General features: G+C 35.4%; 1 protein-coding gene across 1 annotated transcript; it reads right to left on the bottom strand.

Moving 5' to 3' along the window:
* Positions 1 to 785: 785 nt before the first annotated feature.
* On the bottom strand, positions 786 to 10867 carry LOC115301904 (transmembrane protease serine 11B-like protein). The gene is made up of 9 exons (XM_029951910.1): positions 10720 to 10867; positions 7420 to 7538; positions 7256 to 7323; positions 4804 to 4964; positions 4054 to 4092; positions 3357 to 3531; positions 2350 to 2609; positions 1781 to 1923; positions 786 to 947 (listed from the first exon to the last, which is right to left on the bottom strand). Exons 1-9 carry the CDS (start codon positions 10865 to 10867, stop codon positions 786 to 788), a joined length of 1275 nt encoding a protein of 424 aa, XP_029807770.1.
* Positions 10868 to 19594: the final 8727 nt, after the last annotated feature.

Genomic DNA, 19594 nt, shown 5'->3' with positions numbered 1-19594 from the left:
AAACAAAATATGAAAACCACACAAAAAAATAAGAAAGAAATGTCATTCAGCAAAGATAGTCTCCTTTTAAATTTGTTTTTATTAAAATACATTATACATTCTTCATGGTTCATAGCTACTTCTTTTTATTTGTGTTGTCAGTGAGGGATTTCACACAAACCTGTATCAACACTGAAGAATTAGTGGACCTGGTCCCCACAGGTCTAAAATGTGTTTTGCCTAGTTTACTGACAGTGAAATTGTTTCCCAATGATTTCAAGAGCTGATCAAGACCCCCACACAAATAAGAGACTCTAAATCAGTGCCTAAATTCTGACCAGAGCCAATTCACAACGATACCCTTTCCTCGAAAGCTATGATATGAAGGCAGATAGAGCATGTTCCAAACCAGCCCTCAGAAAGTGTTGGTGCCACTCTCTCACAGCACTCTGCCAGAAAACTGGCAATGGAAAAGGATATGCATTCTTAACTGCAGAAAGTCTGAATGACTAAAACCAAGAGCTTTATACTATGGTGAGATAGCCAAGATGTGGGTTCATGAAATAGAAAAGTAGTAATAGTCCTTTTTTGATAGGAGCACTTTCTTTGCTTAGGTCTTTCTGGACTAAACATTAGATTTGTTGTTTTGTAAGTCGCTTAAAATTAAAGGTCATAAATACTCCCTCAGGGCCACAGTTCTTTCAAAACAGCCACTGTACACACTAATTTAAAATGCATATTAACTAAAGTTGGGAGTAACCTTAGGGGAAAATGACTTTAGGTAGTTGCTACAAGATGCTTTTCTCTTAGATACCAGTCTTGGAGGCAATCCAGTTGCGGTAAGCAGTCACGCGCATATAGACACCTGGCTTATTGATTTTACCGCATTCTTCTCCCCAGCTTACTATTCCAACAAGATACCAAATATTTCGAGAGTTGGGATGAACTAGTGGTCCTCCAGAGTCACCCTAAATAAGACAAAAAGACTTATCATTATGAGAAATAACTTCCAGATACTTTACTTACACTGATAAGCCCAGATGAAGTTTGTGATTCATGCTTCATACAGATCATAGGAAAATGTATGCATACATTGGTATGCATAAATGCAGAAATCATTTTACCAATCACCCATTTTGCCGACGGCCAGAATATGTTCTCTGGGACTTTTTGGTGTTGATCTGAACCTTGAAGGCATGAACTGGTAAGTTATAAGGGCTAGTTCTATGAGAAAACTTTGGGGAGACAAATATTATAGATGCGCTTGGAGCACAGGGCTTTATACCTGGGAAAAGTAGACAGAACCTTGGCCATAAGGAGGCTAAGAAGGAAAGAGAAATGGGATGGAAGTAAATGAAAATTTTCTGAGACTGATCTCTTGTTGAAATGTGATTAAGATTATGGACTGTGATCCGAGACTTCCTTGGTTTATATGCCACCTCTCCCACTTACTAGCTATGTGATCCTGTGCCAAACATCTTACCTTCTTCTGCCTCACTTTTCTCATCTGTAAAATGATAATGATAGTACCTACATCACAATGTTGTGTGAGGGTTAAATGAATTATTTGTAAAAGACTGCAGTCAGTGCTTGGCTCAGAGTAAGTCCAACTTAAGTGTTTGTAAAACACTTATAAACATATTTCATATAGTGGGGAATTACTTTAACTGAAAGAGTTTAACAGGATTGTTAAAATGCAAATTAACTGAAGCGTAGAATTGTCTCCATATTGATGACTTTCATAAAATAATAGCAGCTATTTATACACTAGATGGCTAATGTGATTAGTATCCAGACTTACCTGGCAGGCATCGATATTTCCTTCCAAGTACCCAGCACATAGCATTGTGTCCAATACCATACCATAATATCCTTCCTGAGCATTACATGTATTTGTATCAATAATCTTCACAGATGCTTTCTGAAGTACCTCTGGGTATTCACCTAAAGAGAGTAAAAATATTAGTAAAAAAGCTGCTCTAAAACAGAGCAGGATGCAAACCTTGTTTTGTCCTCTGTGCATAAAATCTATATTTGACCCTCACCTATTACGATTTAAAGGCCACTCAGTTGCCTCATCCAAATAAATAAAAAGGACATCTTCAAAGAATAATTTGAAGTCTTTTAACTACTGCCTTTCTATGTCCTTATCTCTCTTCTTATAACTTTTAACCAGAACTTTCTTAGTTAGTTTCTCCAGGTCATGGAATTTCTACAACCAGTTGGTCTCCACAGAACATTCCAAACCAAGGCAATCTCCAAAACCATAACTCCAATGCATCATTTCCTAAGATATTGCCTGGAAGAACTAGGCATCCATTTTTCTTGCTTTTGTACTCAGACACTGTGTTAAATTTTCACTGGACTTACCATTATATGAAAGTGCTCCCCATCCTGTAACAACAACTCCTTCACCTGGAGGAAAATCCTGTGTGGCTTCAGGAAGACAAACTCGATGTACATCATTCTTAAACAAGACTTTTTCAGTGAGCTGTACAATTGCAATATCATCATGATGTTCACCCGGGAGGTAGTCTTCATGAATTATAATTTGTTTAACATAATGTTGCATATAAGGGGGATTTACTCTGGTGCCAAAGCTGACAGTATAGTTTTTTGGATTCTTTGTCCTAAAGAAGCAAAAATTATATATTTGTATTTATTTCAAAATAATAGAAATATGGCCTGCATCTACTGTACTCTTTTAATGACATTAATATTCCCTTCCTCTATAGTTCATTAGCAGTGATACAATCTGATTTTTTAATGAATTAAAAAATGGTTTGAGTCCCTCCCTATACCACATACTATGTAAAACAATTGGAATGTATAAATAAAAATTAATAGTCATACCTTATAAAACTTAAATATAATGAAAGATGGGCATAAACACAGACAGTTCTAATTGCTTAAGTGGTTCATATATAATTAGTGGTACAAGAAAACAGGTAGACTTAAATTGCATGCTCTAGGGAACAGCTGTTTCTTAAGGAAAGTAGCATTTTGGATGAGACTACAGAGCTGAGTTGTAGTTGCCTAAAAAATAAGGAGAAGGGAGTGGTATGTACAGAGGGCAAGGGAGGTATGAAACAGGATGATGTGTCTTAGCAACTATGACCAGTTAGGGATATCTGCAGTGTAAAATGATGAGAGATGAGAATCGTGTGAGAAAAAAATGTAGTATCATGAATGAATGACTCCTCCCATTCTTACAGGTGATGCAGGAAAACCTAAGATTGGCTTGCAATATAATTTGTCTTCCAAACCAGGACACTTGAGAAGAGAACTACTGATAATTAAGCTGACATAACAGTTGTGAACTGGCCCTGTTGCAGGGTCTTTGGTCTCCCCAACCGTGGGCAACATGACGTACTTACTTTTGAAAGCAGTGAGCTGCAGTCAGCAAGTATGTTTCACTGATCAGAGATGCCCCGCAGTAGTGTCGGCCATTCTTTTTGAGAGTTGCTTGCCACGGCCATTCTCCCCTCTGAGCATTGGAACCTCCCTTAATTCTATCATATGTAGCTGACATCCTTGCTCGTGTTCCACAGCCTGTCAGAGTCAGTTTTGTTCCATTGAGAGTAGGAAGGATTTGATTATAGAGCAGAAAGTGAGCTAAGTTATTCTTGTATAGTTCTATCTGCCAATATCTTGCACTGAAGAGACCAGGATATAATCTGCACAGGAGTCACTAGCAGCCTGGCTCACCTCCATACCCAGCACAGTATCTCCAAGATACCTCGGCACCTGGAGAATATGAGAGCTTTGGGAGGCAGATAAGGTCACAGTTAAGTCCATGGGCTCTGCAACCAAACTCCCTAGTTTGAATTCTGACCACACCATTCACAAGCTGAATGAATTTAGGCAAATTATTTCACTTCTTTGTGCTTCACTTTCCCCAACTTTAACATGGGATGATAACAAATAATATCTATCTTTAGGATTGTTGTGAGGATTAAATGAGTTGTATGTAAGATTCCTAATTAGAATTATGCCTAGCCAACAGTAACAAATCTTGACTATTATGTCTTAGATCATCTCAAGAAGATCATCTTAAGAAGTATCTGAACTTACGGTTGTTGATAATCTTTTCAGCATCAGCCTTACTGATTTCTGAAATAGAACAAAAAGCTATGGTAAATATAATACCTAGCATAATCCATTGACCTTGGAGCCAAAGAAATAAGATGCTAGGTTCAGCAGAGCAGGATGGTCCAGAAATAATTTTGAATCTCAGAATAAAATGTTAGTAGAAAGGAGAGGATATTGGTTTATTTGAACTGTTCATTTACTATATGCGAACTCATGATATGAAAATACCACCTTCATAGATCCAAATGAGAGACTTCTCTTTTATTTAATTGGAATGTATTCTTTATCATCTACAGTGGAAAACTTTTAGTATCTTTTCTTAGAAGACCAGGAAGACCCACAAGTGAACCTGATTCCTGTCAGTACACAAAAATAACTTTGAAAAAGTGACCTATATTATAATGGCAGATTGTTTGCTAATTTTGAAGTTTATTTACATTTAACATGAAAATATATATAAGGCACACTGTTACTTATAAACACTGTTCAAAATTTTACCATTTGCTTTATAATGAGAAGCAGCTTTTCTCCCAGAAGTGCTCTAAAGTTTGGCATTACTAGTATTTGATTGTTATGTTTTTAATGCTGAAGAATGCAAATTATTGCTCTGAAATAAAATAATGGTCTATTCATTTAAAAAATTCAGGATCACCCTTGTTCCTGGTACTTGTGATATATGGTAGAAATAAAAAGATGAAAGTAACACTGCTCCTATTTAATACACAAACTTACCCTTGAGTCTAAGAGAATTAGGATCCGTAGTCAGAGAGCCCGCATGGTTCTTCAGCATCTGATGTAAGACGCTTTCAATTCTTCTTCTGGTATTTTCCTTCATCGATCTGGGAGCCTTGAATATCAGCCATATATGTGCAGTTAGACTGTTGTCATGAGGACTAAAAACAAGATAGATATGTTTCAACAAGATAAACATATTTCTTATGTTGTTTAAAAAATAGCATTTCCTTCCTCATTCCCTGATCTTTCATATTTTTATTTCTTCTACCTTTTGATGGGTTTGTGCAGTACCTTCACTTTTGGTTAATCACAGGATCATCCATCTGCCTACATTTACTTGGTGACAGTGTGCATGCAGCTACAGCACTCATCTTAGAGGAGAAGAGTTCTACAAATCTGAAAAGTAGGAAAGGCCTTTGGCATAGGGAGAAGTATCACGTAAGGACTGGGCTCACTTATTCATGTATTCATCAGTCATTTATTGAGCAACTGCTATAGACAAGTGACTGGAATAGGTGCTACTATGCGATGCAAGCATGACTAAGACATGGTTCCTACCCTCCAGGGATTTCCAGATTTCTAGGAAATAAGACATGTACAGAAATGACTATCATAAATAATGCTGAAGGGATATTTATTTTGTCTTATCTGCAAATATGCAGAGGAAGGATAAGTCATTTTTTACTTAAAGAATCAGAGAAATTTTCATGGAAGAGGTGACATACACACTGGACTTTAAGGTGTTTTTTATCACTACTTCAACATCAAGCAGACAATTTCATTAGGTAGAGAAGAAGAGGAGTAATACTCTAGAATAACTGGATAGCAAAAATTAATTTGCATTTACTGGGCATCTGCTGTGTTCTAGGTACTTATTTTCACATTTATTGTCACACTTGGACTTCAGAACAGGCCTGCAGCATAGGTGTCATTGTCTTCATTCTATAGACAAGAAAAAATGGAGGCTCTGGCAAGTGACCTAATATGCTCAAGATTACACAGCTACTAAAACCAGACCAAGTTCAGTACAATTGACTCTACAGCCCAGGGTCTTTACATTGTGTTGTTTCCCTGTGCCCAGTCACAGAGACACCAGTGTTTAGGAGATTGGGCTCAGATGGAGGAGGACTTTTAATGTGAGCCAAGAGATAGTAGTAAAGAGAAGTTGTTGAGTATGACTGTGCTTAAGGAGGACGAACCTGAGCATGTCATTCAGGGAAGATTTGTTTGAAATTCAGAAAGGAGTAAACCACGCAAGAAACTGACAGGTAGACATGTAGGAATTATCAAACAGCTTCGAGGCTAGTGTCCAAGGTGGCATTATTATGCTTTGGCTCTCCATAACAGACAGATGATTTCCTTTTGGCATATAAATCAGTAATCAGTGCTAGTTAATGCGGGTTTGATTATCATAGAGGGGGGTCCTGTAGCTTCTCCATCACCTCCTTTGGAAGTGATTGCAGAGGTTGTAGTCATCTCTGAAAAATACCTGGGCCCTTCCATTTTAGACTCCCATCTCTTTCCAATACTAAAATCAACTCCCAAGGTTAATTGTAGTTGAGATTGTGATGTGTTCTGCAATTCCAGGAGTCCCATGAATTCCAGGAGCAGGGGAAGGGCAGGCATAGTTGGAGGCACTGACAAAGGTAAAGATAATAATTGCCTTCACTGGAAATGTGTTTATTTGCAAATATGTCCATACTTATTATCTTCATTGACCCTGAGTACACTTATATGAGAGTGGCAATGAAGGTACTATTATCAGTATTTCACAAAGAGGTGAACAGAGTCAATGTGACTTAATGACTCACCCAAGGCTCTGACGCTATTAAGTGGTAAAGGCTGGTCTCGGGTTGTCTAACTTCTGTTCTAGGGCTCCCTCTGCTATTCCATGCTACTCTAAATCCACATGCAGGAGACAGAGCATAGCTATTTTACTTCTTGTTATGGTGACTAGAAGGACTTCCTTGTCATCAAAGCCTGATGTAGATATGTTCTTTTTTACCCTATAAGAACTAGGATATTTCCACAAGGTGTTTAGCTGATATGCAAGTAGAAAGGATTTACATAAGACCAAAAAAGAAAAAAGAAAATCATGAGAAAACAGGGTCTGTATTTATATTACAACTAAATAAAAATTTTAGACTATCAAACATTTGTCTAAGGGATCACCTACTATTTTGCTAGTCATAGAAACTTAAGAAGCTTGAGTGATGAGGCATCTATAACTTAACAAATAACACATTCTCAGTAGAACTAGTGGAGAAAATTAGATAGCCACATCCTTGCTTTGGTTTTATATTGAACAACTAGTCTAGTGCTTAGCTTATGATAATACTGTATTAGTAACTTCTTGGCTGATGACTGATATTTCAAATTCAGAGGTGCTTGAAATATGTATGCATATCTGAGTTGATATCTTTTTTAACTGCTATTATTAGTTACTTACACCAATGTGATGACTTGAGAATTGATATATTGTCTGTAAATACTAGAACTTTGAAATGCATCAACCATCTGTTAAAGAGAACAGAATCAAACATCAAATTTCAATAATATATTTGTATTTCAGAGAACTAACAATGAAATAAATATAGGAAAATACTAGCTTACCTTAGTCTCAAGAATTTTGCTAAGATAGTTATTTTCTGGTGATGTCTCTCTTTGATAATTTCTGTTATATGGGATATCCAATACTTCAAAGCTTCCTTGGTAATAGTAAGTCATGTTTTCTGTAAGGTAAAAACATGATCCATGAATTATTTAGGTGAAATGGATTTCTAATGTAGATACCAACTAGTCAATATTGTGCTCATATTACACATTGATAAAGCCTGTGAATCTTTCTGGCACAGTTGGTTGGATATCCTGTGAAAAGTGTTTATAGGACCAATAATAATTCAGGAGATATAGATATAGTCAAAAGTCAAAAAAGCAAGTAATATCTTGTTTGAGACAGATATCTATATACTATAAGTGATATTTCTGTTGCATAATCATCAAACTATGAGTAAAAATAGTTACCATTTATTAGGTATGTACCATGGGAAGATACTTTACAAGAGAACATATGAAGATACCCTTTTCTTTTTTTAAGAAAAATGTGGTGTTGAGATTTTCAGCAACTTAGCTAATATCACATGGATACTAAAAGCCAAAGATAAAAAAAAATCAGTTTGACTACAAAGACTACACTGGGGCACCTAGGCGGCTCAGTAGGTTGAGCATCCGACTTCGGCTCAGGTTGTGGTCTCACCGTTTGTGGGTTTGAGTTCCATGTTGTGCTCTGTGCTGACAGCTCAGAGCCTGGAGCCTGTTTCTGATTCTGTGTCTCACTCTCTCTCTGCCTCTTCCCTGCTCATACTCTGTCTCACTCAAAAATAAATAAACATTGAAAAAAAGACTACATCTAATCCATTATATTTGCTTCCTAAATTTTCAAGATACTAAGCTATTTGATATATGATACATCTTACCTCTAATATGTGATAGATACTAAGCACTTAGAAATATTCTAGATGCTGTATAACAACACCTAGCATATAGTAAGCACTAAATAAATACTAATACTATTTTGCAATATGATCATTGCTCTTTAAGACTGTGTTGGAAGTGACAGGCTCAGTATGGATGAAATCATTATACAAGGTACTAATAAGGATATAATTAAATAATAACATTAATTATCTAATTGCAGACTCTATACAAATGCAGCATAATTAAAATGAATATGACTTCCTATTAGAAGTGTGGTGAAAATATTTTACAGTGAGAAAGGTGATAGAAAAAGAAGTCAAAAGTGCCTAAACAAAATGCTAAAAATGGGTTGTTTATGAATAATAACTTGTGAACCAACATTGCTAATCATAGTTTGTCTGGAGGACATTTTAATTTTACTATAGCAGCCAAACTTTGCAATGGTAGCTTATTAGATTTTAACATAAGTAGTAAAAATTAGATCTCAAAACTATTCAATTTTCTTTTTTTATAATTCAGTATTCACAGTGATCTTTCGGTTCTTTATTTAGATTCCTAAATATTTCTACCTTTTATGATAATTAGACTACCATGAATATTACTCAGTGTAGACTAATATATTGACAAGATACAAACTTTTTATTACAACTGCATGGAATGCTTTTCCAAGAACCAGTGGATAAAGTAAACAATGTCTAAGACATTAAGACTAAGAGACCATACCCTAAAACAAGAACTGGGTATTAATTTAATTCTACACAGCAGTGAGCCACAGAGAATGCTCACTATGCTGAAGTCACTGTGAAATCAATTACTGAGAAATCAGTCGTTGAGATCTGTTGGTACCTGGTGAAATGAAAACAACCTTTTAGGATGAGATATCCATAAAACACATCTGCACCTTATGATTAATGTTCTCATTTATATAAGTGGTTTAAATGCCAATTTGAATTGAAAAAGATGGATAAGGGACAGAAAGAAATTGTTTTCTGACTTTTCCATGACTTGATAACTTAGAACTTATTTCTGTAAAGAAAACTTACAACTTAAACACAACACACACACATTTTTGGTATTGTTTTTGTACAGAGAGTGTTCTGAAGTGCAATGATAGAGTTTAAGCATAAATTGTGAGAATATTTCTATTTAAATCTGACAGGGAAAGGGCATTTCTTGTATGTTCTTCCTCTAACAAAAAACACCCAAAGACAAGGGTAGAGGGTTCATTTCCAAGAAAACAAAAGAAAGCCACAACTCCAGTCTAAAAACTATGAAACAAATATTCTCCCAAATGTGAAATACACAGTAGGGTGAAAAATGATACAAATCAGAGATACATCTCCTCACAAGTTGAGTTCATTGAAGATTTTTCTAAAAGTTCTCAATGATTCTATGATTCGTGTCATGAGACTCCAGGCTTAGAAAAAAGAGAAGGAGTATTTCCAAAGAGTCCATTTTGACCCTGCAGAATGACAGCAGTGAAATGTGAATTTATACTACTGTGCCATTTTTATTACATGTGCTCTCATCTCCCAGTTAAGGCAACTTTCTGGAGGTGAGTTGGGATGAACAAAGAAGGGATGTCAGGATCACTATCATAGTTCAGAGAGTCTGTAAATTAAGGAGCTTTCCTCAAGGCTACCCCAGCTTTTTTGGTTAAAAACTGACGATAAGTGTTCCATAGAGTAAAATAACAGATGAATAAGAGAATGTTAGATATGATAAATCAAAATATAAACTGCAAACTCCCTATGACCCACCTCTAGAATCACCTCCCACAGTATTCTTTAGAAAACATCTAGTAGTTATGATTACAAATGAAGTATTATAAAGGTTTAGAATATAAAAAGTGTAATATTGCTAACAAACTACTGGGAAGTTAGGAGAAAAATGAGCAGTATAAGAATATGCTGATTTTCTTTCTTTCTTTCTTGTCTTAGTATTTTAATTATAAAGTAACACATATAATACCAACTTGGTAGATTACTTTTTCTGCCTATCAATTATCTATCTGTGTATTCATGTCTCTATACTGTATATACAAAAGATGTTTGTAATATGGTGCTTGGCAAAAGCCTCTTTCTGGGCTCTTGGGTCACTGATGGCGATTTTAAAAGAAGATAGAGGGGCGCCTGGGTGGCTCAGTTGGTTAAGTGTCTGACTCTTGATTTGGATGGGTCATGATCTCATGGTTCATGAGATAGAGCCCCATACGAGGCTCTGTGCTGAAAGCATGGAGACTGTTTGGGATTCTGTCTCTCCTTCTCTCTCTACCCCTCCCCTGCTCATGCTCTTTCCCTCAAAATAAGTAAAATAAACCTTAAAAAAATAAAGGAGGAGAGATAATTTATTGTTTGCAATGATCTCTTTGTCTTTGGTAGAAATGAAAATAAAGTTTACACAAACTGAAATAAATAAAAATGTTTCATTACCAACCTACTGCCAGAAAATGAACCAGGAGACCAATAGTTATTCCCAGGATTGCCAACACTCCGAACACAATAAGTGCAATCATCCATAGTGGCAAAGATGGACGGAAAGCTGTGACTGGTCTGCAAATAAAGGATATGAATATAAAAGACATATGTCAGAAAAAAGTCACAATTACTCCAAATCTTTACTTCTTTACTCTTGCTCACCCCTATTAGGTCAATTTAGACATATTGGTAGCAAAAGATATATGAAGAAAGAAAAGGAAAGTGAAGGGAAGGGAAGGGAAGAGAAGGGGAGGGAAATAGGAAGAAAGAAAGAAAATGAGGGAAGGAGAAAGGGGAGGAAGAGAAAGAAGGAAAGAAGTTTATAATCGAACTTCTTTGGATCTGTGCTTGAAATTATTTTTCAGGAATGTGATGATGTCAAGTTATCTATACGTAGCATCTAGTTCTCTCCCATGACCAATGGCACAGTAACAGAGTTAGTATCAACTAGTGAAGACCTTGACAGGTTGGGAAGGAAGAAGAGAAGAAAACAGAAATGTCTTAGAAGTTCTTTATGCCAAAGCCTATCATAATTTTTGAATTATGATCACAATCCTATTTATTATGTCCTTATTATGTCCAGAGAACACATACTAATATTAAATGCTATATTGGGTGAGAGACGTGTCCATCTTTCTTACTAGCTTATTTATGGCTGTGGTTCAAAGAGATGTTTTGTAGAGAAGCATGCTGTGATCAACTTACAATAAGTTAGGTATTTTCACCATGTGTCATTCAGACAACAAACAGGTGTTGCAAGGCTTTGCTTAAATTGAAATAGGGATTTGTGAGAACTTTCCAGATTAAGAGGCATGGGAAAACAGTCTAAGAAGAGGGAAGAACAAGCAGTGCTCAAAGAATGGCCAGTAATTCAATTTTCTTGCAGCAAACTGTCATAGATTGATCAAAGATAAAGTTGACAGTGTAAGGCTATTTTTAGGTGTCAACTTTAGCTATGCTATGGTGCCAGGTTGCTTGGCCAAACATTAGTATACATGTTGCTATGAAAGTATTCTGTGTCTGTAAAAAACATTTATAATCAGTTGACTCTAAGGAGATTACTCTCTATGAGTAGGTGGGTCTTGTCCAATCAGTTGAAGACTATAAGAGCTAAAACTGAGGTTTTCATCAGAAGAAAAAACAGTCTGCCTTAGGAGTATGATATAGAAATCCTGACTGGGTTTCCAGCCTTGCTAAACTTACAACTGTGTGAAACAATTCCTTAAAATAAAATGTCTAGATACATAGATAGATCCTATGGTTCTATATCTATATTATGTCTATCTATCTACCTATCTATCCTTAAAATAAAATCCCTACCTTAGATACATAGGTATATCTTATGTTTATTTTTCTATATATTTATGTAGATCTATTATCTATCATCTATTGATAAAGAAAATGAGAGAAAGAGAGAGGAGGAGGAAGAGGAACTAGAGAGATATCCTCTTATTTCTGCTTCTCTGGAAAATCCTGATAAAGAGGCAACAATAAGGACTTTGTTGCCACACAAAGATTTTGAGATTTTGTCTTAAATATTGGGGTTCCTCCAACTATGATTGGAGGGTGGCCTTTGTCAAAATCACCTGAGAGTGCTTATGACATATGAAGATTATGGCATCCTACCTCAGGTCTAATTAATTCAAATTCCTGAAAGGGTCTGAAAATCTTAACACTCTCAGTGATACAGATTCTTACTAGACTATATGCTATCTTCATGGCAAAATTGGAAAACTTTAATCTAGCTGTATATATCATTAGCGTTTTCATATTAGAAGTGGCATTGGAGAGGAGTATGATCTCAGATAAAAATAAATTGGGTTGGTACTTCCAGGAGAACAAGTTTGTGGCTGTTGCTGTTGTTGTTGTTGTTGTTGTTGTTGTTGTTTTAAATGCATCCTCTACTGAGTTTTTTCCACTCTCTTTAAAAACTATTTCATACTTCTTGTAACCTCAAACCTCCAGCACCATTTGCCCCATCCTCAAACTTAAGTTGGCAACCTTACTTCCTAGTCCACTAAGAAAATGAAAGACATCAGGAAAGAATTTTTATAACGCCATCATCACATTTGTAAACTTTCTTTCATCTTTATCCACATCCGGCTTTTTCTTCATGTTTCCATATGTAAATTGTGCTCCTGACTTAAGGCAAACCCTCCACTGTCTAGTCTCATTCCCAACCTGTTTCTAATCTATGTTCCAACCATTTCAAACTACTCAGAGTTCCATAGACAACCAGACTTTTCCACACCTCCACGTCCTTGCACACGCTGGTCCTTTCTGCCTAAAATGTCTACCTCAAGTCTACCCAGTGAAGCCCCACTCAATTGATAATATTTGTCGAAGCAGTATATAAATGAAGCCAAGGGATATCAAGGACAACTAGATTATGAAGTGTAAATAGATTAGAGGGATACAAATTGTGGAAAGTCTTCAGTGCTAATCAAAAGATTACATTTTATCTGGTGTAAATGACTAACATGAGGACATGCGGTGCTTAGGAAGATGAATCTGCAGTCTGCATGATTGTAGTTTAAAGGAGGGAGAAAATTGAAAGGGGAGCACCAATGGGCAAAGAAGCTATATAATCAATCAATGGGAATGGAATGATGGCATCCTGGATTGTGGTAGTAAGAAAAGAAGCAAAATGATGAATTTGATAACATTTACAGTAGAATATGTGTCAGAATTTGGTAATTAATTAGCTATGTTTGTAAAGAATAGGAATCATGAAAGACGTTTGAAGGCTGAGAACAAACTGAGGGCTGACGAAGGAGGGTGATGTCTGGAGGGGGGCACTTGTAAGGAAGAGCACTGAGTGTTATATGAAAACCTAACCAACTTGGTAATGAACTATTTTAAAAAAAAAAGAATAGGAATAAAAGAGAGTCAGATGAAGTCTAGGAGATATAAATTTTATATCTGGAATTTAAGAGACATTTAAATTTCCAGTACACAAATAGAGATGTCAGACCGGTAGTTAACTGAAGAACCATAGTTGGGGTTAACTTGGGAGTCATCCAAAAACAGGGAACAAACAAAGCTGTGAAATTGAATTAGTAAATTATAGTGCTTGTTACATAAAACATAGTACAAAATTGATATTTTTCTTTCCAAGGCAAACGTTTGTTTCCATTCTAACTACAACTAAGTTATAGCTCACTGTTTCATGCCTTTCCTGAATTTCACAGTCTTATTGTTTGATATCACTCAAAAGACGTTAAACTGTCAGCATGTTTCTTAACTGTCAACTTCAAAATCTTGTCCACTTTTCAGAGATGGGTGAGCACTTACCTCACCTCCTAGGCATTCGGCTCCACCAACACTACTTCGCTTACTGCTTGATTCTCTAATCTTCGCTCCACACCCTTTCCTTGCTTTTCTATCTTCCATAAACTCTCACTGATCACTTTTCTTAGGCATCTCTTAACTGGGGATATATTTGTACATTTCTTGTTTTGTCTAGTTTTATTTTTAAATCTTTACCTCTGGACAGGACTTACTATAGATTTGGGCAATTTTCTTTCTTTTATCTTTGCAATTTGTTTTAGAACTGGTATTCTTACAAGAACATAAATAAATCTATTAAAATGTGATCAAATAAGCTATCTTAGAATTCATCCAGATGCTATGGCTTGAAAGTGGAGGACTGAAATAACGCCCTAATTTCTAGTTGCCCTTCCTTGAGAATGTTGTAGAAGCTTATATTTACATCCCCTATCCTTTTTTCCATTTTGATTATTGCTTGTCACCAGCTCTGATGCTTCTCCCAGTAGTAACTACCTTTAGCTGATAACCTAAAGATCTTATAAACCATGACACAGATTAAATATCTGCTTAAAAAGGAAAGACTTCCCATGCAGAAAAACCACTCAGCTATTTACCCAATATTTCTGGTACTCTATTCTATGAATTCTCCTGAAAAATCACATAAGGGGGATTACTGGAAAAAGATATAGAATATCAATTATATCTTGCCATAAAAAAATAAAAACAAAAAATAACAAACTCTTGGCCAGAGATTCTGAATGCTACCTTGGCAAGGATCTAAAACATCACATTTTTCTGAGACTTTTTCCATTCTATCCTAGAGAACAAACCTTAAGAAAACAATTAAAATTGACAAAATATGGCATTAAAGTTTTTATTTCTACTTCTAGTGTTCTTTTTCTTCCTCTTGGCCATGCACTATTTAGGTACCCAAATGCAACCACAAAACTGAGTAAGGTGTCCTCAAGAGCTCTTTCAGAAACAACCATGTTTCCAAATCCCTGTAAGCTCTTCTGGGCAGATTAATTCCTCAGTCTGCAAACTAATCACTAAATTAAGGTTTGAAACTTTTCTAAGTAACTAGGAGTGATTAATAATTCTTTGAAATTTTTCAGGTGGAAACTTCACAAAAGTGTTAAAGAAGGGACCCTAAAAACATAAAACAAAGCAAACAAAAACAAAAACAAAAATCCACATCTATCCAGTATAAAAGTGATGTCTTTTGATTATCATGCTGTTTACTTTCCACTAATTAAATGTATATGATCACCTTTTCCGTTACTAATAGATCAGAGATGTGGCTAAAAGAAAACATCAGGGTTATGAATTATATGATATTTTTAAATAAAAAAATTGCACAACAGTAAAATATTTACTTTAGTTCAAAAAATATTCTTAGTATATTCTATCTCTGTGAGTATGCTCTTTCTAATCACATTTTTACGGGAATACTAATACTTTAATATGTATGTGTGTGTGTGTGTGTGTGTGTGTATACTTAAATGACTAAAAAGTTGACTCAAGATGCATATTTTAAGAGAAATATTTGTATAAGTCATGCATTTATATTTTAAAGTTATCTGAACATTAGATATTTTATACTTAGTTCTACTTATTTTTGCTATTTGCATATATTTTGATGAAAACATCTTGTAAGCTAAAAGTATATTTTCAAAATGGCATTAATGATTACTGTTCATTTAACATAATAATTATCTAGTTAGATACTTTAAAAATGAACAGCACATGTCTATACATAATAATTCTATTTTAGTTCATGAACATCTTACAGATAAAAATACATAGTTTATATACAATTCTACAGAGAGTACCTATGAACCAATGGTAGTGAGAATCAAGGCAATATTTGCAAAGCAGTTTAGAAACCCCAAGATATTAAAAAATCAGAGGAGTCATAATCATGATTAACAACAATTTAACATTTGGTTTATAAGAGAACTTTTTCTCTCTGCTTCCTTCTTTCTACAACCGTCACACAGTCATTTTTCATTTATAGAATGTTAAGCTGCTTGTCACCCTTCTGAAGCATTCTCCAAAACATGACATAAAACTACAGATTCCAGACACAAATGCACGTATGTGACAGGAGTGTCTCCATGCAGAAAATCCAAAAAGCTGTAGAAAAACATTACAAATCCCTCTCTAAATTCAACTATTTTACTGCAACCCTTGGGTGGGAGTCATATTGAGGAAATGGCTAATTCTAATTATGTCAAAACTTTGGGCAAGCACATCTCTACTTACCTATACATAATGTGCTGATATAATGGCTGCTGGTGTCAATGAAGACGAAGGAAACTTCTGTACTTCCTTTGTCCTGGTCGGTAGTTCTCAGTAAATGTGCTAACCACAATGATACTTGGGACTTTAAGGGTTGGGTGCAAAAGCAGAAAGCAATTAAACTCGTTTAACAAGTGTTGATGACAGCTATGGATTTGTGGTTTAAAGGTAGAAATGAAAATTCTCTTTGAATTGGATACTTAGAAAAAGAATAGAAATAACTTGGATTGGTTGCCGAGAGGTCCACCCAGGAAATACTACCACAGATTGGTGAATCGGTGTTCTGACTCAGATCCCATCCATCCCTTTCATGGAGAACTCCTCCTCAGTGAAACCGGCTGTATCCACCAGAGCAGTCTTTGACAAATGACAAGTATACATTGTTTTATTGTGGGTTTTTTTTAATATAAAAATTCTACTATGTCATTACTCATTTGAAACATGCTTAATCTAAAAATTCTCCCTGGGACTCTATACATGCTTTTGTAGAAATGGATTTGCACATGGAGATAGGTTTTGGTGTAAGAAATATCAGTTCTTATTTGGTAATTGTTTATAGAAAATAGAACTAGTTAATCTTTATAGAAAATAGAACTAATTAATCTAGTCAAGAGTTGTTTTACTAAATGAATATGGATTAAGGTTTTGGGTGACACCAACTTCTTATATAAAAACAAAAGTAAAACAGAAAGTCATTAAGATATTTTGGATTTAAGTATCTAGACGATTGGCACTATCTTTCATATATTTCACCATCTATTCACTTCATGCAGTCATTTAATAAATACTTGTTGAAAACTTCCTGAGGCTTACATATTGTTCCTACCAATGGAAACACAAGGAATATGGGAAAGTCCCTGTCTTCGTGAAGCTTAACTTTAATGAGAAAAACAGATACTTAAGAAAATAGTAAATGCATAATTTAATATATTTATATATGTTATAAAGAAAATGAAGCAAGGCAATTGGATAGAGAATGGTGTGTCTGTTGGGAGGGCAGAGGGTGGCTTTTTTTAGGGTGGTCAGGAAAAGTATCTCTGAGGAGGAAGCTTTTGAACAGAGACCTGAACAATGATATTAACATGACTCATCTTCTTAAAACACATATTCATGACTCTTGTCTATTTAAAATGTTCAAAACTTTCAACTGCTTTCAGGATAAAATATAAATTTCTCTGGTTAATATTCAGGGCTCTTTAGAACACCATCTCTTTTTATTTATGTTGTTCCAAAGTAGTTTGATGAAACAAAGGGCATGACCTCTATTCCAATGCCAGGTATACTGGTAACTAGCTGTTGAGATAAATCTTTTTGAGTTTCAACTTTCTTATAGGTAAAAATGCAATCTAACAATATCATACTTGTAAGGTTGTTATATCAGCTGAGACCAAGAGCTTGGCACAATATCCAGGACATTGTATTATCTTAATGATGACTTTGCCTAAAGCTTGACTTCACTTGAGCCATTTCTCACAGATCCTTTCCTTGAATGGCAAGTGCTTTCCTACATCCATGCATTGATTCATGCTGTTTAATACTCTCAGGGTTGTCATTTCTGCCCATTCAATGTTTATTCATGCTTCATGGTCCAACTTAATTGCCACTCCCTTCATGTGACATTATTCTCTTTGATCTCTTTTTTCTGGCTTCTAACATATACTGTCGTTGGTGCTCATTTTAGAGTTAATCATCCATGTAGTATTGATCTCTACTTAAATATGTCCTGTGGATGGTCTTCTCATGAAAGTGTAATATGCTTGAACTAAAAGGCAAAGACTATCTCTTATATTTCTATTTTTCATAATGGTCATCAGAGTGCTTGGTATCCAGTAGATGTTCAGTAAATAAATTATATGTTTTAAGTAGTGATTAACATCCAAAATATATGTAGACCTAAAAGCTAATAAAATATTTTTAAAACTCAACATTAAGTGTAGATAGGGTTTTAAAAGAATATTCACAGAAGAAATGTGTATGAGCAGTATAAAAATGCTTAATATAACCCACTAAGAATTATAGAAATATACATTAAGAGAATAATACAGCACTACCGAGATCAAAAATTTTATTTTAAGATTTGGTAAGCACATGGGGAAATGGGTCCCCTATCTTGATAGTAGGAGAATCAAGGCAGCAACTTTAGAGGGAAAATCTGCTTAATTTTACACCTTTATCCCCTATAACCAAGCAGTTTCACTTCTATTATCCACCTAGATTTCCATCCTTGCATAGGTAATCAAACAGGATTATATGAGAATATGTATTAAAAACTTTGAAATAACAAAAGAAAAAATGAAACTAATTATTAATTGAAAGAGAAATGGTTAAATAAACTATGGCATATTGAGACACCTGGGTGGTTCAATCTGTTAAGCATCTGCTTCTTGATTTTGGCTCAGGTCATGATCCCAGGGTCATGGGGTTGAGCTCTAAGTTGGGCTCCATGCTGAGCATGGAACCTGCTTAAGATTCTCTCTTTCTCTCCCCACCTCTTTTTCTGCCCCTTCCCCACTGTCTGTCTCTCTGTTTCTCTCCCTCAAAAAAATAAAAATAAATAAATAAACAAACATAAAATGGCATATCAATATTCTGGAACGTTATTAGGTCTTAGAAATTATAGTAAAATATATTGGATTGATATACTCATCCTCATTCTAAGGTCCCTTTTTCTGCTGGAGAAATTGGAAAGCTATCATGACATCTCTCAGACTCCTTTGCAGCTAGGATTCTGGCTCCAGTTTGGGTTCTGCCAGCTACGTGCACTCACATGAAACTTGGAAGAGAGAAGCATGTCAGATGCTTTCTAAGGTAGAAATGAGGTTACTTGTGGATTTATGCTGGTAGAAGCTCACGGATATATATTTTCTGTAGCAGCATTTCATTGTCTGTTCTTCAGCTTTCTCAGGGCCAAGAAATCATTTCAGAGCCCAAAGACCAGACCAGCTTGTGGGTATCAGGAGGCTGTAGTGACAATATCATCAGTGCCAGTGCTTTCTTTTCTTTTCCTCCCCATTCTCCCTGTCTCTCTCTTTCTTTTCTTTCTTTTTTTTTTTTTTTTTTTTTTTTTTTTGGTATTACTTAAGGAGTTTAATGAGTTAGTTGGTATTAGGAAATAACCATGTATCCACCATTATAGTTAAGAAATGGAATTTAGGGGGCACCTGAGTGGCTCAGTTGGTTAAGCACCAAATCTCGATTTTGGCTTAGGTCATAATCTCAGTTTGTGGGTTCGAGCCCCAAGGTGAGCTCTGCACCAAGTGTAG

This window comes from Suricata suricatta, chromosome 1 (genome assembly GCF_006229205.1).
Source record: "Suricata suricatta isolate VVHF042 chromosome 1, meerkat_22Aug2017_6uvM2_HiC, whole genome shotgun sequence".
Taxonomy (NCBI): domain Eukaryota; kingdom Metazoa; phylum Chordata; class Mammalia; order Carnivora; family Herpestidae; genus Suricata; species Suricata suricatta.
This window is presented reverse-complemented; position numbering and strand designations above follow the sequence as displayed.

Bases quoted from the DNA above. Each gene is read 5' to 3' on its own strand.
- LOC115301904 (XM_029951910.1), bottom strand. From the start codon at position 10,867: ATGTCTTTTATATTCATATCCTTTATTTGCAGACCAGTCACAGCTTTC. The intron at 4,965-7,255 runs GTAAGTAACTAA...TCTTGTTTTTAG, and splicing joins TCTCAAGTCATCACATTGGT to TCCTCATGACAACAGTCTAA. The intron at 2,610-3,356 runs GTAAGTACGTCA...TTGCTTCTTTAG, and splicing joins GCAGCTCACTGCTTTCAAAA to GACAAAGAATCCAAAAAACT.